Source organism: Hypomesus nipponensis, chromosome 23 (assembly GCF_054491055.1).
Source record: "Hypomesus nipponensis isolate SF chromosome 23, ASM5449105v1, whole genome shotgun sequence".
Lineage (NCBI taxonomy): Eukaryota > Metazoa > Chordata > Actinopteri > Osmeriformes > Osmeridae > Hypomesus > Hypomesus nipponensis.
In genome coordinates, this window is record NC_140383.1 from 21,137,279 (window position 1) to 21,160,735 (window position 23,457).

A 23,457-nucleotide genomic window follows, 5' to 3' on the forward strand; every position below is an offset into this window, starting at 1 on the left:
TGAGGTTTGTTCACCCCAGTGTTGAGAGAGCATCCAGCTTCTGCACTGAGCATTCAGAAACGGGGTTATTCTAGGTGTGCATGCTGGAGGGCGACCAGAGAGAGAGTCTGTTGAGGAGGATAACTTCAAGGTAAGTTATTTTACAATGTGAAGTTGGTAGATGTTGTGCTGTGTGAAGAGGAACCAAGCAGAAAGTGATGCAGAATATGTATTTCTGAGACATGAGAGATTTTGAATTTGCAAAACCTCAAGAAGTTTGAAATATGCAGTGATTAAGAAATTCTAAAAGTAATTAAATTGAGTTACATCAGAAAACCAAAGAAAATCTGTGATACCATGCATCCACACATGGTTATAACAGAAACTGTTATAACCATGTGTCGACTGTTTGTCGATGCAGACGATGACCTTATGATCCAAAAACGACACCGTTCCAAAACAGCAGTTTCAGTATTACTCATCAGGTTCCTCTTTTTTCAAACTATGACTAACTTTAACTCACATTATGTCTTTGTTAAAGGAGATCTTCACAGAGACATCAGCAGCAACGCCAACAAATACCAGAGCACATGGGGTAAGTGACTGGGACTCGGTAAACAGTTGCTACGCTAACAGATGTTTGACATTTGTTACAAGACATGTGCATTGCTGTAGACATCAACATGTGTAACAGCAGCTGGAAAGAGCCCATGTAGGAATGTGGGCAGAGAGAACCACATGTAAACAAACAAACACCATCAGGATGAATGTTGTACAAGATGTCCTGCTGTGGATGGTGGTGTTACTCAGACCTGTCCTCCGTCTGTTTCCATGGCAGCGGAGATGACAGTGGACCGGGGAAACTGCACCGCAGGCTGTCTCGTCTGGGGAGCCGGAACCAGAGCAGAGCCCCGCCCCCCCAGCCTGCCCCGCCCCCCCAGCCTGCCCAGCCACCCCAGCCTGCCCAGCCACCCCAACCCCCCCAAGCTGCCCAGCCAAACAGACCCTCTGCTCAGGAGGACAGACCAGCACCTCCTGTTTCTAAACCTCTACCCCCAGCACCATCAGAACTAGCCTCCAAAGCTGGTGAGACCCCCTCAAAACTCACCCCTGTCACACAGAAGCCAAAACCTCCCCCTCGGCCCCTGAATAGGGTGTTCAGCAGCACAGCGCATGGGGCGGCCATCTTGCAGGTACAAGGCGAAGAACATTAATTTCAATACACTTATGGTGACAAAGTTGTACACCTTTTATAATGAGATATGCATATACTCCATGCACCAGCCTCTGTGGGTGAGTTACAACATGCTTCACTTTTTCCAAAGGGACTTGAGCAGTTCAGAGGAGACAAGGCACTGTGTGACGTCACCCTGGTGCCGGGGGACAGCAGTGACACGTTTCCAGTGCACCGAGTCATCATGGCATCCGCCAGTGACTACTTCAAGGCCATGTTCACAGGTGAGTGTGGAGGAGTAAATCCTTCCCCAGTACATATTTGAGGTTGAATCATTTTAAAGTACAGAAGAAGATGATGTCACCTCAGGGCTGTCTGCGCCATTCAAAGATGTGTCCATGTGTTTCCCAATAACACTTAAAGGGACAGTCGTCGTCGTCGTCGTCCCCCCGTCCTGTCCCCCCAACTCTTTTTTTCAAATATATATTTTTCCCTCTTGCTTGTAGTGCTATAATAAAAAAAAACTGTATTCTAAACTACACCCGGAAACCATATCAACGTGCACCGCTCTTACCCATGAGTAGATGCACACTTCTTTGATGCATGTTGATGTAGTTGGCGAGTACAGTTTGGTAAAAAAAAAAATGGTTCCTACATAAAATTGCCCACAACAAGGTCTTTGGATTGTCTTGAGTAACTGGGTCTCGATTTCTGCCAAGAGACATTGGTGTTGAGTTTCCATGTATAACATGTATTTTTTGGCGCTTTGAGTACCACAAGCCGAGTGCCCTCTAGCTCCTTTATATTTGAGAGAAGGCGGACATCTCCGAAACTCAGCCATTCAACAAAACAATCCAGACAGATGAATAGATCAGAGGAAAAACGTTCTTTCATTTTAGGATCCCTGTAAAGGCAGGGCAGGTAATGTTGTTGAGAAGCACTTTTTGTCATATTTGCTGAAATAAACTGAAAAATAAGCAACCAACAAATGTAAAGGTTTCACAGTAATATGAATATCTGTGGGCATTACAGGACTGTAATAAACACAACCAATCATTAAGGTCAGACTGGCACTAAGGATTGGACGGGCTGCTTGTCTGTTTATCTACCCACCTCCCGGCAGTAGTCAGGCACTGTGTCCATGTGTTTTGAAAGCGTGGCTTTGAAGGGAAGGGTGGGATATTTGGGTTTGAATCCTTTCAAACTCAAGCAAATCATAAAAGCAATTTCTCTCTTTTTTTTCAAACTAATTATCAATGTTCTGGTACATTCCTGCAAATGATAATGTAGCCTAAGGGGTGTTTGCTATGTTTATTTGTATTTGTGCTATGCAATACTGTAAAATAGTATTGTATTTTCTTTCTCATAAAAAATGACAGTATTTTTTACTAAATGTATTAAGAACATTGTTCCTGTCGCTATATCCATGCCTTAAGAAACCGACCCAAGGAAGATAAAGTGGTAGTAATTGTGCCCATGTCCGTGATGCGTTGGTGATTATTATGATGTACTTGAGGAGTCAGATGGCTGAGCGGTGAGGGAGTCGAGCTAGTATTCAGAAGGTAGCTGGATCGATTCCCCGACGTGACAAATGACGTTGTGTCCTTGGGCAAGGCACTTCACCCTACTTGCCTCGGGGGGGGGAATGTCCCTGTACTTACTGTAAGTCGCTCTGGAAAAGAGCGTCTGCTAAATGATTAAACGTAATGTACTTGATTTGGTGTTGAGTTTTGTGTATATTTGTAGGTTATTTTGACATCAGTAAACCTGTAAATGTATGTAACAAAATTCACTGATCTATACTGAAAGTATACACTTTATATTGTTGTTCTGTTAGCTAACTGGAATTTAATTCATAAAGGAAACCCATTGGAAGCATGCTGATTTAGCAGTCAGTACTTGTAGCTAATAACCTTTTAGCTATACCTACTGAAATACACCATCCACTTTAAATATTCTACTTTTCTTAGCTAGTCAGTATTTCATCAGTAAAATAGTCTTGGATTTTATCACACTGACATAAATAATGCATGTTTTTGGCTTGTTATATCCTACATCTTTTCAACTTGTAGAAGCCATTAGTGCAGCTCAGTCAACTGTGTGGGTCCTGGAGTGTGTCACAGTGAGGGTTAAAGGGATGACTAGAGGACCAATCAGAGTGAAGGGGCTGTGAGGAGTTCCCATGATATATGGGGATTGTTTCCCCCCAAAAAATCTAAATGCTGATCCGAACACTGCACTCTGTTGGATTATAAAAAGGACACGTGCAAAATTATGAACTTTGCAGAGTGCCCGGTTCTCCAGATAATCGTGGGAAATTAACAAGGACACACAAACACACAGATATTCCTGGCATTATTAGAGAGATGAGAACTTATTTTCATACAGTATGCCTGACAAACCTACAGCTTTTAAGATCATTGGCTATTGCCAAAATTGAACACTAATTCCAATGTGCATAACACATTTCCATATCCAAGAGAATGTTTTTCTTGTCTGTTTGACAGGGGGAATGAGAGAGCAGGAGATGAGGGAGATCAAGCTGCATGGCGTGAGCAAAACAGGCCTGAAGAACATCATAGACTTCATTTACACCTCCAGGGTGAACATCTGCTTGGCCAACCTCCAGGACACACTGGAGGCAGCCAACTTCCTGCAGGTGCTGCCCGTCCTGGGGTTCTGCAACGAGCTCCTGAGCAGCGAGGTGAGAGGACCACAGCTTGCTGAGGTGTAGAACGTCCGAAGTGGGTTTGAATGGACACCTATGGATCCATGTTGTCTTGTTTTCGTGTTTCTTGCAGATCACCATTGATAACTGCATAGAGGTGGAGCGCATCGCCGCAGACATGCTTCTGGAGGAGGTGCAGGTGAACATCGGGGAGTTTGTGTGTCAGAACCTCTCGGATCTGGTGCAGAGCGGCCGCTACCTGCAGCTCTCCCAGACCAGCCTGGCCTATGCCCTAGCCAGCGACTCCTTGAAGGGCTTTTCTGAGATGGAACTATACCGCATTTCCAGGGCCTGGCTGGACCACGACCCGCCCGCCCGCCGCTCCTCTGTCTACTCCCTGATGCGCCACATCCGCTTCCCCCTCATGAGCCCCATGGAGCTCATGCAAATCTCCCAGGAGGACGAGGGCACCGACGGGAACACCGTGATGCGCTCTGACACTGCCTGCGTCAACCTCCTGCTGGAGGCCAGCAACTACCAGATGATGCCCTTCCTCCAGCCGGCACTGCAGACCGAGCGCACGCGCATCCGATCGGATGCCAGGCACCTGCTGGCGCTGGGTGGCGTGATGCGGCAGCAGCTGGTGGTGAGCCGAGAGCTGCGTCTCTACGATGAGGAGAGTGGCCACTGGAGGGCGCTCCAGCCCATGGAGGTTCCTCGCTATCAGCATGGCGTGGCGCTGCTAGGGGGCTTCCTCTACATTGTCGGGGGACAGAGCACCTATGACACCAAGGGCAAGACGGCGGTGGACAGCTCGTACCGATACGACCCGCGCTTCAACCGGTGGCTGCAGGTAGCGTCGCTGAACGAGAAGAGGACGTTCTTCCACTTGAGCGCACTCAAGGGGAGGATCTTTGCTGTGGGGGGTAGGAACGCCTCGGGAGAGATTGGTAAGTCACCGTGGCAACACTCAAGATGTGAGTTCCATTCCGATCGACATGTTCTTGATATTTTTTTTCAACCCTAACAGACTCAGTGGAGTGCTACGACCTTAGGAAGAACGAGTGGACGTTTGTGTCGCATATGATTGAGCCCCACTACGGCCACGCAGGGACCGTCCATGGGGACCTGATGTACGTCTCAGGTGAGGCTTCCATTCCAATTTTACATTCAGATTCAAACGGCAGTAACCGTGGAGATCTGGACTGTTTTTAAACAAACCAATTCACAACACGCAAAGGCAGTTACAATCTACTGCTCTATAGTTTTGACAGGCTGGCAAAGCATTTCTGGTTTGTTCGAAGTGCATCTTGGTTGGGTTCTGTAATGTTACCATAGCAACCATGGAAGAGAAACTAGTTTCTAGGCCAAAATCATAAACAGATGTTGCAGTTACTGTACATGAGCAGATATGTGACCACAAAAATACTGTAGAACTACCCTTACAAAAAATAAGTATATTTCAAGTTTATTTTGTAAGTATACTTAGTATAAAAAGTATATTATTATCATGTTACTTAAAGTATACTAGCAGTGTACTTATTTATATACTATTTTTGTACTTATTTATATACTATTTGTGTACTAAGTAAACTGAATTGGCCCACTTTTTAGGTCATTTAGTACACTTTAAAGTACACTTAGTGTATTTTCAACGTTTACTTTTGAATACTGTAAAGTAGCCTGTGTAGTTCACTTTCAGTTCATCAAGTATACTTCCCAAAGTACTTCAAATTGTACTTTGGAATACTCTAAAGTAACCTGTGTAGTGCAATTTTAGTTCATAACGTATACTTCCTAAAGAGCCTCAAAGCATACTGTGCAATACTTTCAAGTGCTCTTTCAATGAATGTAAGTACTTCAAGAAGTACATTGAATACATATAATTTTGCTATTACTTACTAATGTATTAAAATGTTTAGGAGCCACTCAAACGCCTCACTTGGCGAGAACGAGGGCCCTCGCATAGTTACACTGCAGGTTCTTATATGAAAGAAGCTATTCATTGCGCACAGGTAAAGATTTCAAGAATCCAGCTCTTCTTATGAAACGTAACAGTCATTTAACTCATGGTTACAATGGTATACCAGCACAACAACGACCACGCAACAAAACACTACATTCTAAGCAGACACATTTAAAAAACGAAATTCCAAAGTTACATTTGTATTTTGAACAAACAGCAAACTTAACAGCAAATTTTAACAGTATTTGACGCCTTGTATCATGGGACTTGACCAGCCGATGAGCCACGTCATTTTGTTTTTCAGTCAGTTTGACAGTATAACCTTCAAATGCATAATGCAACCAGGGGCGGTTCTACACGGGGGCCTACATGGGCCATTGCCCCTGTAAAAATGTCCCTGCCCCCCCCCCCCTGTGGACCCCTGTGGCCCCCCTGAGCTGACAATTAAAATATATATATATATATATATATATATAAATTTCTTTTTTTTGCATGTTTTTCTTCTTCTAGTAGTCATCATGAAACGAGGAAGGGGCAGCCTTTTTTGCCCCAGTAAATATATATGTTTTTTAAATGTTTTGGCAGTAATTAAGGTTACAGCTTCAATACTAAAAAAGATTCAATGTGCAATGTATAATAGATTTTCATAGACATGAATAATTACAATGACATGGATCTAAAAAATGTAACCTGTAATGTACTTAAAAATTCTTTTGACCATTTTTGCTGTATAATAATAGAAAACGTACATCCTACCACAGAAGAAATGTATACCATCTTCTATTTCTAAGCATAGTTCAGAAGTGAAATATTTTCAAAGCATATTTAAAAGTACATCAAAAGTGAACTATTTTCTAAGTATACTTCCTATGTCAAATAAATATGTGACTGTCAAATATGTGACTGTGCCAGCAAACACAAATACATTTGTTTAAATGAGGTCACATTGTCACTGAGGTTAACCGAAAGCTATCGAGAGCCTTTCAAATGTCGAGAATTGCTTTGGTCAAGTAAACGTGCACTGTTGCAAAAGGAGCAGGTGAATTCCATAGTGTGTGGGGGTGACATTGTTGTGATGGACATATCTCAAAGCACCACATCCTTCCTGTTCATACCAGAAATGTTTCACTCTGTGCAGTTCTAACGAAAACGAGAAGAGAGATAGAGGGTAGGAGTACCTGACCACTATCTTACAGCTCAAAAATGCCTTACTTCCTTCTCTGTGTCATTCTTTCTCAGAGACTGAATACTGGCACAAAAACTGTTATCAGAAAATGCATTTCATGAAATATTACTTGATGAAAAGTGTACCTGTACATGTACTCTCTGTACATAAATTGTCGGAGAAATTAAGAATGTGATGTTTTATACTGAATAATACAGATGCTTAGTAGTCTTTGTCAGCAGATAACAAAGCCCCCCAAAATAGACTCTTGGCTGTCTTATCACCCTGGGGGAAGGGTGAGCAATTGTTCAGACTAGAAGATATTGGGGGTTTGTTTGTTTTAAGGAGATGCTGTTTGACAAGGATTAAGATGGGGTGCAAGGTCTGGAGAACTTTAGCTTGACACCTTTGTGAAGGAGCTTTTACGACATCAGGAGATCCTGTTGTTGTGTTTCAATCAGGGTTAATGTCGTAAACACGCACACACTCAAACACGCACGCACACACGCGCACCAGGTCTATGCAAGGACCCAATGAAGAAGAACCATGGAACATTTGTATGCCTTTGTCTTAACCAATGACTGTAAAGAGCAGGGCTGCTTAAATAGCTAGCTAGCACAATATGCTGGCAGACAAACTTTGTAGCACAATGGCGTGTGATGTTTTTGTCTCCTTGTGGGCCGGCCGCAAGCAATAAACTTTCTTAAACTTGTTCACCGACTGACTGTGCAATGCTTGATAGATTAATATTTCTGACACAAATATAAAAAACATTACATTTCCCTAATCCCATAGGTGGCATCACCAGAGACACGTTTCAGAAGGAGCTGTATTGCTACGACCCCGACACAGACTCCTGGAGCCGGAGAGCGGACATGACAGAGCTGCGCGGCCTGCACTGCATGTGCACTGTGGGCGACCGCCTCTTTGTCATGGGCGGCAACCACTTCCGAGGCAGCAGCGACTATGATGACGTGCTGGGCTGTGAGTACTACAGCCCCGCCGCCGACCAGTGGACAGTGGTGGCGGCCATGCCGCGAGGCCAGAGCGACGTGGGCGTGGCCGTGTTCCAGGACCAGATCTATGTGGTGGGCGGCTACTCATGGAACAGCCGCTGCATGGTGGACATTGTGCAGCGCTATGACCCCCAGACAGATGAGTGGGACCGGGTGTTCAACGTCCTGGAGCCCCTGGGTGGCATCCGGTCCTGTACCTTGACCGTGCATCTGCCTGAGGGAGCCGTGGACGACGCACAGATACAGGACTGCCTACTGCCTGCTGCTGCCAAGACATGAACGCGGATCCTTCCAAGGACTCACTTGACTCTCTAAATCAGGGGTGTCAAACCCTGGTCCCCGAGGGGCCGCTTTCCTGCATGTTTTAGATGTTTCCCTAATCCAGCTCACCTGATTCAAATGAATGGTCGTTATAACATACCCATTTAATTGAATCAGATGTGTTGGAGCAGGGAAACATCTAAAACATGCAGGACAGTGGCCCTCGAGGACCAGGGTTTGACTCCACTGCTCTAAATACTCATGCTGCACTGCTGAAGTATTACGTTTTGGCTTTTGGCTTTTATGTTTCATTGTTGGATTATGATCCCTACATATGAGCTCCCACATTAACAGCCCAATATAGTAAATTGGTACAGATGCATCAATAACAAGTTTGTAACATGACTGATAATGTTTTTGTGTTTTTTTTCATTTTGACTTAAAGATTTAAGATTATTTGGCTTTACTCATTAAACTATTTTTCATTCATAATAAAAATACTAAGGTACGATTTGATCTTTCAATTCAAAATGACCACACACAATTCACAGCTAGAGTTTACAGAGCACACATACACAGCCCTGACAGACGGCCGTGCCAAGGTCTCTTGACACTGATAGATGAAGCTTCAGGGTAAGACATGGCCCAGGCAAACACTACCAAAACAATGTCAGTTTGTTACATCTTTACCTCTCTCACAATTTAAAATGTATTTCTAGCTGGTAGGTACTAGTTCAGTCTGAAAACAGCTGTATATTCTAAATATGGAAAACCCAAGCACAAAATGCCAAACATGTACAAGTAAAACTATGAAAAACACATTCAGAAAAACTAGTGCAGTGCCTGTTCCCTGATCACTGTGTTGCAGTCATTGATTACAATGTCTGTTAGTTGATCCGGTGTCAACTTAATCAACCTGTCAACTTGAGTTTGTGGTGATTTATTTGCATAATGACTTGTGCTCCGTATTTTCCCCCGAAAAATGATGATGATGTAGAGATATAAGGAGTTTAAAGAAAGGTTAACTTTTAAATCTAACACCATGGCCAACAATGAATTCATCAGAACAGTATTCTTGACACAGGGCTGTCCCCTGGTCCCTGGCCCTGGTCCTCAGGGGCCACTTTCCTGAATGTTTTAGATGTTTTCCCTGCTCCAGCACACCTGATTCAAGTGAATGGTCATTACCAGGCTACAGAGCTTGATAACCCATTCATTTGAATCATAACGAGGCATCAAAGACTACAAAAATCAAAGACTGCTTTAACCATGACCAATGGAAGTTAATCGCCATGATGAGCAAGAACAAACAAACGCGATGTGACCTTGACTGCTCCTGCACTGTTTTCATTCGTCTGGAGTTGGTGGCCTTGGGCTGTCCTTGGCAGACACAGGGATATAAAACCAGCCTGCTCCTTTGGGCTGTTGCTCCCAGCATGCCTCCTGTCCCACAGAGCCGTGTCAGTGTTTCCTCCCTCTTCCAGCACGTTCCACGAGGGTGAGCCAGGAAGATTCCAAGGGTTCAGAGGGGCCGCTATGTCTCTGAGAGGCGAAGTGTGTGTGGTGACAGGGGCGGGTGGATTCCTGGGGGAGAGGTTAGTCCGGCTACTCCTGGAAGAAGAGAGACTTGCAGAGATCCGACTGTTGGACAAACACTTCAGACCCCAGCTCACACTGGCTCTGGAAGGTCAGTACTGATAGAATGATTGCCTGTTGTCTCTGTGTTGAGACAATACTAATTTGAAGTATATATAATATCCTTCAAATAATAATATATATAAAAATAGTATACTCAAGTAGTTCTGCTACTAAATAACTGGAGAATATATCTGAGTCAAGCTAGTTTCTCGGGTGAACATCAAACCAGCCATCATATCTAATATCCTGAGTCACAAACAATATACAGTTTGTAGGGGGAAGACTGACTGATTTGATTTTGTATGTTAAGATTGCAGAGGTGAGACAAAGGTGAGTTTTTTTGAGGGGGACATTCGCGACAGTAATCTTCTGAGGAGAGCGTGCCAGGGAGCTTCCCTGGTATTCCACACTGCATCCCTCATCGACGTCATTGGGACTGTGGAGTACAGTGAGCTTCATGGTGTCAACGTCAAAGGTATGGCGGTCTCTAAAGCTTTCAGCTGGTGACAGCTGAAGATTTACTTTCTTATGTGGATCGTTAAGGCTAATTTGTTAAGAGGATTGGCTGTTCTCATGTATCAATCAAAAAAAGTATCAAGTATTTAATTTCCAAAAAGTAGTTGATGTGAACTTAGTGCATGTTTCCCAGGGACCCAGCTACTTCTGGAGATGTGTATCCAGGAGAACGTGGCCTCCTTCATCTACACCAGCAGCATTGAGGTGGCTGGGCCCAATCCCAGGGGCGATCCCATTATCAACGGTGACGAGGACACCCCATACACATCCTCCCTGAAGTTTCCCTACAGCAGAACCAAGGAAGAGGCTGAGCGTGTCACGTTACAAGCCCAGCACGAGGGGCTCCGGAACGGGGGCCGGCTGGCCACCTGCGCCCTCAGGCCCATGTACATCTACGGCGAGGGCTGCCGCTTCCTGCTGGGCCACATGGCCGACGGGATCAGGAACGGCGACGTGCTGTATCGCACCTCACGTCCAGAGGCCCGCGTCAACCCGGTGTATGTGGGAAACGCGGCACTCGGCCACCTCCAGGCAGCGCGCAGCCTCAAGGACCCCCAGAAAAGAGGCACCGTCGGAGGTAACATCTACTACGTCGCAGACGACACACCTCCAGTCAGCTACTCTGACTTTAACCACGCCGTGATGTCATCGCTCGGGTTCCGCATTCAGGAACGGCCCGTCCTGCCGCTGTCCCTCCTCTACCTCATCTGCTTCCTACTGGAGACGCTGCAGGCGCTGCTCCACCCCTTCACGCGCTTCGTCCCGCCTCTGAACCGCCAGCTGCTCACCATGCTGAACACAGCCTTCAGCTTCTCCTATCACAAGGCTCAGAGGGACCTCGGCTACTCCCCCAAGTTCAGCTGGGAGGAGGCTCGAGAGCGCACCACCGACTGGCTTGCTTCCCAGCTGCCCAAGGAGAGAGCTCGAATAAAGGGCAAATAGGTTTTGTGCAACTGTTTCACCATTACCATCCATTTTATTACAATATAACCTCTATTATTGTGTATGCCATAAAATAAGCTCTACTGCATATGAATTATCTGAAACGGTACAATAAAGATGTGTGAAACAAATCTGTAAACTTCATTTGTATTAATACAAAAAATAATGTAATATTGAACCAGATAGGCCTATTAGTAGGTTTAGTCACAGACATAACAATGCATTTAATTTAGTTCAATCAAGGTCATAATCTTTGCCTTTGTGCAAGCTGCTGGGGCTAGTCAAACCCACAATGAGCTTACAACTGTAGTCTCTAATAACTTTAATAACTCCCTCAGCATGGAAAACTCCGAAATAAAGGCCAATTCTAGAACTATCATATTACGTGCATGCTCTATTATTCACTAAGAAGAAGGGATGGTTACGAGTATTCTAGTTAACTAAAACAAGTTAGCTGCATTTAATTTAATGGAATTCAACGGCGCAAGAGAACAAACGCAGGGAGCTTGGTATAGCCTCTATGGTCGTCTATTCCAGTGGTTCTCAGTCCTGGTCCTCGGGACCCCCTGCCCTGCACGTTTTAGACGTTTCCCTCCTCAAACACACCTGATTCAAATTGAAGCAGGGAAATATCTCAAACATGCAGGGCAGGGGGTCCCGAGGACCAGGATTGAGAACCACTGGTCTATTCTATTGAATGGTCTTAGGTGTGCGACACAGGCATGTAGCAATCACGCGCATATTACATGGAAAAAGTTGCATATATAATCCCTTAAAATGAGCTAAGATTAGCTAGGGAACAACTGATTTAAAACGCTAAATGACTCAATTAATGTGTGCCTTGCGGTTAGTTGTGATAATGATGTGATAAAGGGTTAATCCGATATTTAGATTTTGAATGGAAATGCAGACCAAAAGCGCACTGCTACGTTGGAACTGATGTAGTGATTAGTTGGTCAGTAATTATAATACGCCGCTAGTGCTCTTGACATGTATAAGGTAAGAAAATTGAATACTGAAAATTAAAAATTGTGGGTGGCCATCCCTAATCGAGAGCAGCTAATTGCTAAGTGTCTTACGTCACACGCCGAGGTGTAGCAGTGTGCCCTCACTCCCACTCGCTGATTCAGTAGACAGCAAGGCCAGAGTCCAGCCTTCAAACAAACAGCCATTGACCACCAATGAGGTCATGATTGCACCAGTAGCAGTGTTGTGGGATCGTTTGTCCCACTGACTCGGAGCAGGAGACGTCTGTGGGTCTGCAGTAATAAGACTCGGTTTCTCACAAATCTCATTTCCAAGAAGGCAGGAAAGGACCTCCTAACCCCCTGTTAATCAGCTGTTGTAGCATTTTCAGTGCCAGGTATTGTGAAACCTTTTAAACTGCTATAAGTGAATTCCTAACCAGCTTGTGGCTACTGTTTCACAGTAGGTGGGATTGAACTGAGTTTTCACAGTTCTTTCTCACTTTTTTCAAGAGTTTCACTGTCAACAGCTACAGTGAGATAGAGGGTTGCACGGGCTGCTGAGAGACAACGCTGTGGACCAACCATTCACTGTTCATGACTGGATTCTTCCAAGAGACTCGGAAATGAAAACTGTCACACTACTCATCATTGCGACACTCTACATTACTAATGTGGTGTTGGGTAAGTAATCCGTTCTGAGGGGAAATTGGTTTTGAGATGTAGATTCCTTCAGCATGACCTAAACAATATGAATGTGGCAGTATGTCATACAATATAATGTAGCTACAGTAGTTTGTTTTTCATTATTAAGAATCAGAATAGTTTTTATTGCCATGTAAGTTTATGCACACAGAACTTTCTGTGGTAGGAAGGTGCATACATGAGAGGATTTCCCCACTTTTAGATGTTAAATGTCTTATTTTAATCAAATGAAAATTGTGCATGCAAATGTATTTGTTGAGATGTTAGGAGCTGGTTCAGGATCTCTGAGAGGGGTCTTACAGTCAAGTGGTGTATTTGTGCATGAAGCTAGGAAAACACATCTCCGACTCCCAGTCCATCAGCACCGGATCTCCTCAGGGCTGCGTCCTTTCCCCTCTGCTCTTCTCCCTGTGCACCAACAGCTGCAGTCATCAGTCTGTCAAATTCCTGAAGTTTGCGGACACTCTCATTGGGCTCATCTCTGGCGGGGACGAGTCTGACTGCAGGTGGGAAGCTGACAACCTAGTGACCTGGTGCAGCCAGAACAACTTGGAGCTCAATGCTCTTAAGACAGTGGGGATGGTTGTGGACTTCAGGAAGATCCCAGCCCCACTCAGCCCCATCACCCCGTGCGACTCCCCAGTCAACACTGTGGAGTCCTTCCACTTCCTGGGCATTATCCTCTCAGAGGACCTCAACTGAACATCAGCTCCCTCACCAAGAAACCACAACAGAGGATGCACTTCCTGCGGCAGCTGAAGAAGTTCAACCTACCAAAGACAATGTTGGTGCACTTCAACACAGCCATCAATGAGTTCATCCTCACCTCCTCCATCACCATCTGGTACTCTGCTGTCACTGCCAAGGACAAGGGCAGACTGCAGCTTATCATCCGTGCAGCTGAGAAGGTGATGGGCTGCAGTCTGCCTTCCCTCGAGAACCTGTACACCTCTAGGACCCTGAGGCGAGCGAGGAAGATTGTGGCCGACTCCTCCCACCCTGGACCCACTCTGTTCCAGCCACTCCCTTCCAGCATGAGGCTGTGGTCCATCGGGACCAAAACCTCACGCCACCAGAACAGTTTCCTGCCATCCGCCGCTGGCCTCATCAACAAGGCCCAGGATTCCCAATTGACCCTAACTCACGTATAAAATACTGAGTGTTACATTAACACTCCTCTGGCACACAACCTCACTGCACTCTTTTACTTGATATTTATATCTTATTTTATTTTACATTGTACAGTTTTGTATTTTTATATTGAAGGACTGCACACACTTTAATATGTGTACATGTTTACTGTATGCACCTGCCCACCAAAGTAAATTCCTTGTTGGGAAAATATTTAAACGTATTCAAATTCAGATGCCTGGGTCTGTTGTTAGAACAGACGTTAACTGTATGTATTTTGAATGTCAGGAGAAGCCCAGAACAGCACCTCAGGCTGTGCTGACTTCAGCAACACCACATGGCTGGAGTACAGGCAGGGCACCAAGCTGCAGATGCATTACCTGCTTTTCACACGCAGAAATGCATACTGCCCCAGCGTCTTCAGCCAGGACTCCCTCAACAGCACACACACTCTCTTCAACCCTTTTCTGCCGACCAAAGTCATTGTCCATGGATACAGGTGAGGGGGAGCATGGGGTTTTGTAAAATAGGTAAGAAATGTTACAAATGTCATCCTTTCCTTTCGATTGTTTTGCTTCAATTTCTTAATTTCCTTTGATTTAGTTTTCTTTCTCTGTCTTTCTTTCATGATTGAATTTGTGGCAGGGCTCTGGGGACCAAGCCGTCGTGGGTGAGTGTTCTGGCGCGAGCGCTGCTGGGTGTCCAGGATGTGAACGTGGTGGTGGTGGACTGGGTGTACGGAGCCTCCTTCGCCTACAACCTGGTAGTAGAGCACTACAAGGAGGTGGCATTACAGATCTCTGTCCTCATCAACCAGCTGCAGGTGAGGAACTAACAAGAGAAGCACTGCATCACTCCAATACTTACAATTAGACATTTAGCAGACGCTCTTATCTAAAGCGACTTACAGTAAATACAGGGATATTCCCCCCGAGGCAAGTAGTGTGAAGTGTCTTGCCCAAGGACACGTCATTTTTGGCCCGGCTGGGAATCGAACAAGTGACCTTCTGATTCCTAGCCCGATTCCCTAACCGCTCAGCCACCTGACTCCCTATACTATGCCTCAGTTTGAAGATGTCATGGAAACTAACCACACTAGAGTTGATGAGGATTTGATGTGTACTTGACAGAATCATGGATGCAAACTGGAATCCTTCCATTTTATTGGCGTTAGTCTGGGAGCACACGTAGCAGGGTTCGTAGGAACCTTGTTTGAGGGGAAGCTGGGAAGAATCACAGGTGAGAACAACTGTATTAAAGGTTTTGACTGAAAGGCTTTGTAGTTTAAATTACCAATCACAATTAAGTATGCATGAAACCAACAAAAAAAAAGAATCAAATGAGTCTGTTGGGTGGCACAGGAGCTGTCTCCGGGGCAAAGGTGAGAAACAGTCCTCATTTCTGCAAGTATGTGTGAACGATGCTTTCAAAGAGACAGAGAGCACTCCAAAAAATGACAACAGCCCTTTTGAGAGGCACTCTGAAATTAGGAACAAGGGAGATGCCCCCAGGCTACGAAATGATCACAATAGTGTTATTGTTCACATCAGATGTTTTTTATCTGGGCAGAGGCCTTTATTCTAGTCTACAAAAGTTTGAATGGTTGCATTCCTTTTTTATGAAAGATTATTTCACTATTTATTTACTTTCAAAAGGGACTCATTGATACCTGTGGAATCCATTTGTCTCAGTAAGGTTTGTGTTTTATTACTCTTCATCGAGCTTTGTATTTTAACAAGGTCTGGATCCAGCTGGCCCAATGTTTAAGGGAGCAGACACCTTTGACCGCCTTGACCCCTCAGATGCACTGTTTGTGGACGCCATCCATACAGACTCTGACTGTGAGAATACACTTGATCTCAATAACATACATTTTTTGTTAAGGTAAAACATAACAGGTTCCTATATAAAAAATGCTCAAGTGAAATGTTCCAGTCACACCCCTTCTCTGTGAAACAGATTAAACAGTCTCGTAGGTCAATGACATTTACAAGGTGGCTTTAAATTATTGCCTGATGGCTTGCCTTCAGACATGATTGACAATGTTTTTACTTATTTTGTTGTCACTCCTGTTTCTCCATGTTGCACTTCAGACTTTGGTATCTCTATCCCAGTTGGCCATATTGACTTCTTCTTAAATGGCGGGATGGACCAAGCTGGATGCGCTCGGTCCAGGTTTGCTTCAAGTAAGTCACGTGCACATCCATCCCGAAAACGTATATTTTTATAATAAATAATATATATATATATGCGTTCATTTCCAGTTTAGTTAGCAGGCAATAGGTCTGGCTGGATGCTGTCTCCCTGAGAAATTCGTTTGTTGTCAGTTCTTGTGTATTTTCCAGTGTATGGCTATGTGATATGTGACCACATGAGGGCGCTGCACGTCTACATAAGTGCCCTCAATGGCTCGTGCCCATTGATCGGCATTCCCTGCTCAAGTTATGAAGACTTCCTCAAAGGCCAATGTTTGGACTGCAAGGGTGTCCTTAATGGCACCTGCCCACAAATAGGTACGAGCATGTAATGATGAATTCACAAACATAAACCCCCTTTTAACAATGTCCCCTTTGTTTTTAGTGGAATTCAATGAATTCAAATTTTCCAGTAACTGTATTGCAGAATGTCGAGTTTGACTATTGCATCACAGCTGAAACAGCTGAAACGCAATCAGGGGAAGAGTTTGCAGAGCGCAGGTCACGTCTGGCCTGGAGACTCCCTATCTCCTTGGAGCTGTAGATAGAGCCTGAATGTTACAGTAGCAGAGTTAATGCACTCTGGGCTGTGTTAGAACATGTGTGACTGAGGCGTCGCTGTGGGACTCGGCTTTGTTTCAGGGTTATCAGACAACAGTGGGATAACAGTATCTCCTCCTCCCAGAGAACAAAGACTTTTCCTCCTCACAATGGCAGCCCCCCCTTTCTGTGGTAAGCAAGCTTAGACTGAACAGGAGGTTTGTCTGTCGGTCTGTGTTTTGGGGTGTCTGTATTTGTTTGTGTGTTCCCAACACCCTACCGTTGTCCCTACCAGTTCTCTCCTATTCAGACTCAGCACCTCCGTGTTCCATGGCCAAGGCCAAGGTCATTTTAAATGTATCATGTTGATTACCATAACATCTGTTGTGTCCTTGCTGTGCTCCTCCACCCCCCACCAGCACACCACATCCTGGTGGAGTTGGAGGTGTCTCCCCTGGACAAGAGTGCTGAGGTGGAGGTGGTTCTTGGCACTCAGGGTCTGCCTCTGACAGAGCAGAGACTCAGATTGTACGTATAAACGTAATCCTGGTTATACAAGGCTTTGTTACATTCACTCTGTGGACCTTAGCTGGATGGAGGTAAGCTACGAGTAACAGGCTCCCTGTGTGTGTGTGTGTGTGTGCCAGAGAGACAGGCCGGACTGTGTACAGGGCAGTGGTGGCCCACCCCTTGCCTCTGTGTGAGATCGACTCCATCCTGATGAAGAACACGGGTGCTCTGTTCTACAGACAGGGAGATATCCACTTTGTGTCCGTGTGCTTGTCGGAGATTCCCTACCTCAGGTCCGTCTCTGCGCCACATTTGTATGCGCTGATAAGGCCAGAATGAAACAACACGGTGTATTTTATGGTTTATCGTACAAGTCGTGTGGTGTGTTTCTGCTTCAGGAAGGAGCAGCCATTGTGCGTGAAGAACATCGCTGTACGGCGGAGAGCTCCGTGGGCCCATGACTTGGTGCAGGTGTGTGGAGCACCTGAGGGTTGATACTGAGCCTGCCCCTCATCCCCCTCCTCGTCCTCCAGCCTCATCCACATTCATGCATGGGACACTAGCTTCAACAGACGAGAGAGATGTGTTTGGGTGTAGGCTTCCACATGGCACAGACACATCCAAGTTACACACTCACTTTACCATGCTCTTTATTTACAACCAAACAGTATAAAAGATGGACCTCTCATTTTTTTCATTAGTGTTTATGCTGGATTTTCCCACAGCAACAGAACTGCATATTGCTAAATTCCAATACAAATCAGAAGAAATACACTAATTATAACAATCCTATAACATATGCATTCATCTCTAAAGAATGAGGGGCAACAGTCATCATACTGTAGCAGAAGGGAGATTTCAAAGTATTTTGACCCAGAGTTTAATCGAGAAGCATTGGCCCCACCAGCTACTTAAAACAAAACAACAAAAGCACAGTTGATTCACAGTATTCAGTTCAACTGTCTGTTTACTGTGAACTCAGTTCATTATCTGGTACAAATATCTACTGCACATGGACCAAACGCTGCAAATCTGTGAATTATATTTCCAGGTATGTCCGCAAGCAAATATGATTCACAGATTTTACAGCACTTTGCATAAACCAATAAGATACATGTTCCCTTTACCAACTGTTCATTTCAAAATAAACGAAATAAACAACTGCTGTGCCAGATGAATTGTAGATGCATGTGTGAGTGAAGTAAAAACAACACTTAAGTGAGCTGACTAATAAAACGCTCTTTCTCTGGTCAGTGTCTCGCATGGTCAGTGTCTCGCATGGCTGACATCAGGAGATTGGGTGGGTGGGGGGGTGTAAGGTGTGTGTGTTCAGTCAATGACTGGGCCGAATGTAACTGAAACCAAGACAGTGTTTCCATGTGCACTCCGGGAGGAACCATTCTCACAGCTTGGGGGTGTTGGTTGGGGCGAGTGGAGCCCTGCCTCTCTGGTATCGAGGTGGAAGGTTCTTGGCGCTTTCACCTGAGGAAACAACAGCGAAATCTTTAAACGCATGTGTGTCCAGACCACAGGCACTCTGACATCTGCACCTCCATCTGTCCCTCTGGAACGCTGTCCTGCCCTGGCTGACTTCTAGCAGCTCAGCTGTCACGTGACCCACATCTCCACCGCTCTCTCCTTCCTGAGAGAGCCACAGCTATCTGAAGGTCATATGAAATATGATCTGTCCTCCCTGATTGGTTCAGGGATGTTTTGCCGTAGGGTAGATGGGAGGGGCTTTAAAAGGGTGAACACGTGGCATGAGATATTTGGATATCCCCAAAGTTACTGTGCTCTAATCCTGACACACAAACACACACACACACACAAACACACACAGCTGCTATGGAACCTCAGGCCTCTGCTCTCTACCATCCCTCACCAAGGCCCTCATTAAGGCTCCATCTGTTACAAACTAAAATAAACAACATGGTCATTTTGTAATCAGCAAATTTATGACCAAAGCCAATCCTCTGTCTGTGGAAGCAAATTATTTCAGTGGGAAAGGACAAATCAAACAAGAAGTTTGTACATCAGTGTGCATCCTGGACAGAGAGAGCAGTAGGAGCGGTGGAGGATTCCTGGGATTTCTTCAGTTGCTGAGTAGTTAAAACTGTCTTAAAAGCCTGGGGCTCATCATTAAAATATTTTTATTGAATTTCTTTGCCCCTGAATTGCTTGCCATAAAAAAATTATAAAGTAAAATGGCCAGTGCATAGCATCTGCACCAAATCAACATAGTAGATACCTTGCTTCCCCCTATATAACCATCATCCTTCAAGCCAATTTAAAACGATGTTAGTGAGTGAGTGAGAGTGCGGACACAGCAAACCAAACAAACAGACATAAACACACCCCCACCGCCCTTTCTGAAACAAGCCGGTGTACTTACATGTAGCTTAAGTAACGGCCCAGTGTGTTAGCTCCAGCACCCTGCGTCCTATCTTAAATAATCCCTCTCACTCCCATAATCCATTAAGGACCCCGTCATATCAGCAAAGTCCTCCAAGACCAGGCTGGTCGAGTCCTCACCAGAGGGCAGCTCTGTGTCTGAGTTCCAGGGCTGGCGGCGCGGGGGGACCTGGTGCTGGGCTGGGGGGGTCTGGTCCTCTCCTTCCTGGGCATCCTGGGGCTGAAGGGGGGCCGACTGCTGGTAGGCAGGGGCGGGGTCTTCCTCCTCCACCCTCAGCTGCTCCTCCGGGGGCCCTGGGGCCCTGCCGTCACCCTCGCTGCCCGGGGGGGAGGGGGCCAGGACGTGGTACAGGCTGGGCAGGCGGATGTCCAAGCGCACGCCACTTTTGGCAAACAGCTTGTCGTTGAGGGCGTAGAGCTTGTCAGCGATGTCGCTGCCGAGCATGACAGAAAAGATGCGTGCGATGTAGCGCTCCTTGGACAGCAGCATATAGAGACGACGGCGCCGCCACGAGATGTAGCGACACTCCGTCTCTGCCGTCAAGGTCACCTGGGGGCAGGGGCAATGTCAAAGGTTAAGGTTGTGAGAGAAAGAGTTGAAACCTTTAAGATTCATCAGTCTATCAGTGTTTCCTGAGTTCACTGAATTGATAGGAAACAACAGTTTCCAAGAATTTCCTTCTGTCCTGATCCTTCCAGATCCAAAGCAAAGGAGAAACGAGCCAGATTAGAGTATTGAGTATTGTGTCCTGAACAATCACTTCTACACACACAGACTAAGAATGCACTGACAGGCGGACGGAGAAGAGTTCATGTTTAGCAGGAGCCCAGGATACCTGAAAGTTCCCTTCCTCATTGGGTCTGAGAGATTCCCACTCTGGAGAGTCCAGGAACTGGTGAGGAAAGATGTAGTGGAGAAACTGACCCTCCAAAGACACACGGATCCTAGAGGGACAAAAGGGGGAAGGAAAGTACGGAAGGACATGGTTAGGTTAAGGGAAGAGGAGGACATTAAGGGTATTAAGACAAGGGAAACAGCATGGCAAAACTAAAACATGGGATCGAGCTAGCAGTAAATATCAATAAAATATCTTAAAACTATTTCTTTATACCATCCTTCCAAAAGGTATAGAAACTGAAAATCAATGTGTAATTGACACTACTCTCACACTTTTAAAATGGCATAAACAGTCTAACAACTGATCACAGTTGTGGAGATCAACATTATGTGGGGGAGCTACTATGGATACTGTCAGATATTTGGCTTGCAGAAAGCTGTCAACATTTTATTTTAGGAAAGACAGCGGAGCCGTTTACTGTGTCATTACACAACGCCAGACAGCAGTGATATTAAGATATCACAACACTGCTGCTAACACCCATGGCAGAGACTAGACCACAGTGCTTTACTTGCAGAGACTGGACCACAGTGCTTTACTTGCAGAGACTATACCACAGTGCTTTACTTGCAGAGACTAGACCACAGTGCTTTACTTGCAGAGACTAGACCACAGTGCTTTACTTGCAGAGACTAGACCACAGTGCTTCACAGGGACACAAACACTCTTTAACAACCAACACGTCTGGTCTCAACTTAAGGAGAACCAACAATTCTAAACTACAACTCTTCCAATCCACAACCTCCACTAGCCTGAAGATCCCAACGCATTATAGCATCCGTAAAGCTACTTGTGTTGTATCTGTGCCCCGGGTACATAGGGACAGTATGTCGGAGACATGAGAGCAGGCAGGAGCGTCAGAGGGCTATATGTCTGCTTTTCCAACAGCTCATTACAGTAAAGCTTAGTCTCAGCACAAACAGTTATATTTTATTCGACCCCTGTCTCTGGTTCACCTGGTTTTACCTCTGTCTCATCAAAGTTACAGATATGCTGACAGCACTTTATAAAGAATCATTCAAACATTTTCGCGTCTCACCTCCCCGAGAGCAGAAAGGACAGCTGGTCGATGGGGGTTTTACCCTCCACCGCATAGGTCTCTTCCACATCCAGCACGAGCACTTTGTTCTCACAGGCGCTGGCGATGTCCTTGAACGCCTGCACGGGCACATCGAGGGGCAGGTAGACGGCAGAGAAGAGGGCGGACAGCTCGGGGCTGGGGAGGCCCTCCTGGTGGAGCCGGTAGATGAGGTGGCAGATCTGGGCAAGGCAAGCCAGTAGCAGAAGCAGGTTCCAGATGAACACGTCCAGGCCACACATGCTAAACCAGCCCCACATGCTCAGACACACGTAGGAGGGAACGAGGAAGCCGAAGATGAACAGTGCCCCGTATGCTCCGCTGCCCCCCATGTACCCAAGGAACATGATGGTGTTCCCCAGGTGGTAGAAGGCACCCTCGGTGTTGTTGGTCCAGCCCTCGCATAGGGGGTGCCCGTAGATCACAGAATCCAGCATGGTGGAGTTGTCTGCACTCATGTTGGTTACCCTCACTACAGCACTGCACTGACTGCCAAAACAAGTGGACCGAAGTCTATAAAGCTACTAGAAGCAAAATATTCTGGTGGTGGAGCAAAGAATTGTCCGCAAACTTACAAACGATTCTCAAGCATTCAAGAGATGAATTGTTAAAAGAAAAAGCATCAAAAAATTAGATGGTTGAATTTAAAATGTTGTTCCCTGTTGTTCTCTTAAAGTAAGTGCAGTTGGAAATCCCAACGGAGAGATTTTTTGTTTAGCTGTTAGATGCTTCAACATAAACATGACTGGAGTGGCTTTCCTCTAACATTGTGTGGTTCTCCCTCACTCCTCCACCCTCACCTCTTCTTTCCCAGTGTTTAGAGGTGTCTGTCACTTGCTTTCCTGTCTGTCCTCCTCACCCATGCGCTTGCTCTGGAAAGCTGGCCGTTGGCAGCACAGAGAGAGGTGGGAAGAGAGAGGGGGAGACCACTGACCCCCAGAAGGATAACCATGTTTGGAATTGAAACCCAAGTAGGAGAGTCACAGACAGAAAACAGACCAGCTACTTAACATAACACTGGTAGAGAAGGGGGGGGGGGGGGGTGATACCAAGTGACATAAACGGCACTGGCTAAATCTCCAGGAGCTCTTGAATCCTTACTTCTGCCAGTAGTGAACCAAATTGCCTCTTTAACAAATAATTGTACCTCAGTTCTCACTGATGCAGTCTACTGCCAGAAGAAGGGCTTTGCCTGTGCATATTTAGAGACACTGAAATAGGCAGAATGACTGCACAGGTCAAGTTTCAGAGACGGACTACCACCCCCCATATTTAACATACTATGCCCCACCAACCTTGGCACCCATAGAGAGCTAGTTCATGTATCACTGGCATAGGCATCAAGATGTTGTGTGTCCCTAATCTCACATGCAAGAATTAATGTGAGTCTACTCTACACACATTTTTATTCAGGGACGCTCATTTGTAGGCTCTTATCTCTGTCGGTAACTTCATAAAAAAGCTGGTAAGCTCTGAGCGGATTGATGCATAATAATTTTATTATTTGCTGATGTTTTCTATTTTTGCATGTACAGATATTATTTGGTAGATCTAATTTTGATATAGTTAGCTGTACTGTGCAAGCAAATGATGAAACATAAAATGTATTTCGAGCAATTGATATATTTTGTTCATATAACTGGTGGATTGATGGAACACATTTCAGTGATTAGAGATGAATGTAGTTGACAGTTGAA

The 23,457-nt window shown here is 45.5% G+C and overlaps 4 protein-coding genes across 7 annotated transcripts; 3 read left to right on the forward strand and 1 right to left on the reverse strand.

The window, feature by feature from the left end:
• Nucleotides 1-10: 10 nt before the first annotated feature.
• Nucleotides 11-8,737, forward strand: LOC146234832 (kelch-like protein 9). Its single transcript, XM_084689868.1, has 8 exons — nucleotides 11-130; nucleotides 521-574; nucleotides 818-1,172; nucleotides 1,305-1,437; nucleotides 3,661-3,857; nucleotides 3,955-4,771; nucleotides 4,852-4,965; nucleotides 7,748-8,737. The coding sequence occupies exons 1-8, from the start codon at nucleotides 81-83 to the stop codon at nucleotides 8,245-8,247; spliced, it is 2,220 nt and encodes a 739-aa protein (XP_084545994.1). The 5' UTR covers nucleotides 11-80; the 3' UTR covers nucleotides 8,248-8,737.
• A 933-nt stretch (nucleotides 8,738-9,670) lies between these two features.
• On the forward strand, nucleotides 9,671-11,447 carry hsd3b1 (hydroxy-delta-5-steroid dehydrogenase, 3 beta- and steroid delta-isomerase 1). Its single transcript, XM_084688710.1, has 3 exons — nucleotides 9,671-9,916; nucleotides 10,178-10,342; nucleotides 10,517-11,447. Exons 1-3 carry the CDS (start codon nucleotides 9,766-9,768, stop codon nucleotides 11,323-11,325), a joined length of 1,125 nt encoding a protein of 374 aa, XP_084544836.1. The 5' UTR covers nucleotides 9,671-9,765; the 3' UTR covers nucleotides 11,326-11,447.
• Nucleotides 11,448-12,496: 1,049 nt separating this feature from the next.
• Nucleotides 12,497-18,533, forward strand: pla1a (phospholipase A1 member A). Of its 3 annotated transcripts, none has more exons than XM_084689327.1 (12): nucleotides 12,497-12,688; nucleotides 12,804-12,974; nucleotides 14,415-14,625; nucleotides 14,772-14,949; nucleotides 15,257-15,365; nucleotides 15,866-15,967; nucleotides 16,220-16,312; nucleotides 16,454-16,639; nucleotides 16,964-17,053; nucleotides 17,281-17,389; nucleotides 17,509-17,664; nucleotides 17,770-18,533. In XM_084689327.1, the coding sequence occupies exons 2-12, from the start codon at nucleotides 12,917-12,919 to the stop codon at nucleotides 17,864-17,866; spliced, it is 1,389 nt and encodes a 462-aa protein (XP_084545453.1). In that variant the 5' UTR covers nucleotides 12,497-12,688; nucleotides 12,804-12,916; the 3' UTR covers nucleotides 17,867-18,533. The 3 variants fall into 3 exon arrangements, with proteins under 3 accessions (XP_084545453.1, XP_084545454.1, XP_084545455.1); XM_084689328.1 differs by having other exon boundaries at nucleotides 12,821-12,974; XM_084689329.1 differs by having other exon boundaries at nucleotides 12,498-12,688; nucleotides 16,472-16,639.
• On the reverse strand, nucleotides 17,867-22,668 carry popdc2 (popeye domain cAMP effector 2). 2 transcript variants are annotated; one of them, XM_084689331.1, is made up of 5 exons: nucleotides 21,722-22,668; nucleotides 20,620-20,728; nucleotides 19,904-20,333; nucleotides 18,778-18,853; nucleotides 17,867-17,969 (listed from the first exon to the last, which is right to left on the reverse strand). In XM_084689331.1, exons 1-5 carry the CDS (start codon nucleotides 22,216-22,218, stop codon nucleotides 17,882-17,884), a joined length of 1,200 nt encoding a protein of 399 aa, XP_084545457.1. In that variant the 5' UTR covers nucleotides 22,219-22,668; the 3' UTR covers nucleotides 17,867-17,881. The 2 variants fall into 2 exon arrangements, with proteins under 2 accessions (XP_084545457.1, XP_084545456.1); XM_084689330.1 differs by lacking the exon at nucleotides 17,867-17,969 and having other exon boundaries at nucleotides 18,005-18,853; nucleotides 19,764-20,333; nucleotides 21,722-22,666.
• Nucleotides 22,669-23,457: the final 789 nt, after the last annotated feature.

Bases quoted from the DNA above. Each gene is read 5' to 3' on its own strand.
- popdc2 (XM_084689331.1), bottom strand. From the start codon at position 22,218: ATGAGTGCAGACAACTCCACCATGCTGGATTCTGTGATCTACGGGCAC. The intron at 20,729-21,721 runs GTGAGACGCGAA...TTGTCCCTCTAG, and splicing joins TCCTTTCTGCTCTCGGGGAG to GATCCGTGTGTCTTTGGAGG. The intron at 17,970-18,777 runs GTGAGAATGGTT...GCCATGTGGAAG, and splicing joins CCAACCAACACCCCCAAGCT to CCTACACCCAAACACATCTC.
- hsd3b1 (XM_084688710.1), top strand. From the start codon at position 9,766: ATGTCTCTGAGAGGCGAAGTGTGTGTGGTGACAGGGGCGGGTGGATTC. The intron at 9,917-10,177 runs GTCAGTACTGAT...TTGTATGTTAAG, and splicing joins GCTCACACTGGCTCTGGAAG to ATTGCAGAGGTGAGACAAAG. The intron at 10,343-10,516 runs GTATGGCGGTCT...CATGTTTCCCAG, and splicing joins TCATGGTGTCAACGTCAAAG to GGACCCAGCTACTTCTGGAG.
- pla1a (XM_084689327.1), top strand. From the start codon at position 12,917: ATGAAAACTGTCACACTACTCATCATTGCGACACTCTACATTACTAAT. The intron at 14,950-15,256 runs GTGAGGAACTAA...TGTACTTGACAG, and splicing joins TCCTCATCAACCAGCTGCAG to AATCATGGATGCAAACTGGA. The intron at 16,313-16,453 runs GTAAGTCACGTG...GTTTGTTGTCAG, and splicing joins TCGGTCCAGGTTTGCTTCAA to TTCTTGTGTATTTTCCAGTG.
- LOC146234832 (XM_084689868.1), top strand. From the start codon at position 81: ATGCTGGAGGGCGACCAGAGAGAGAGTCTGTTGAGGAGGATAACTTCA. The intron at 1,438-3,660 runs GTGAGTGTGGAG...TCTGTTTGACAG, and splicing joins CTTCAAGGCCATGTTCACAG to GGGGAATGAGAGAGCAGGAG. The intron at 4,966-7,747 runs GTGAGGCTTCCA...CTAATCCCATAG, and splicing joins GGACCTGATGTACGTCTCAG to GTGGCATCACCAGAGACACG.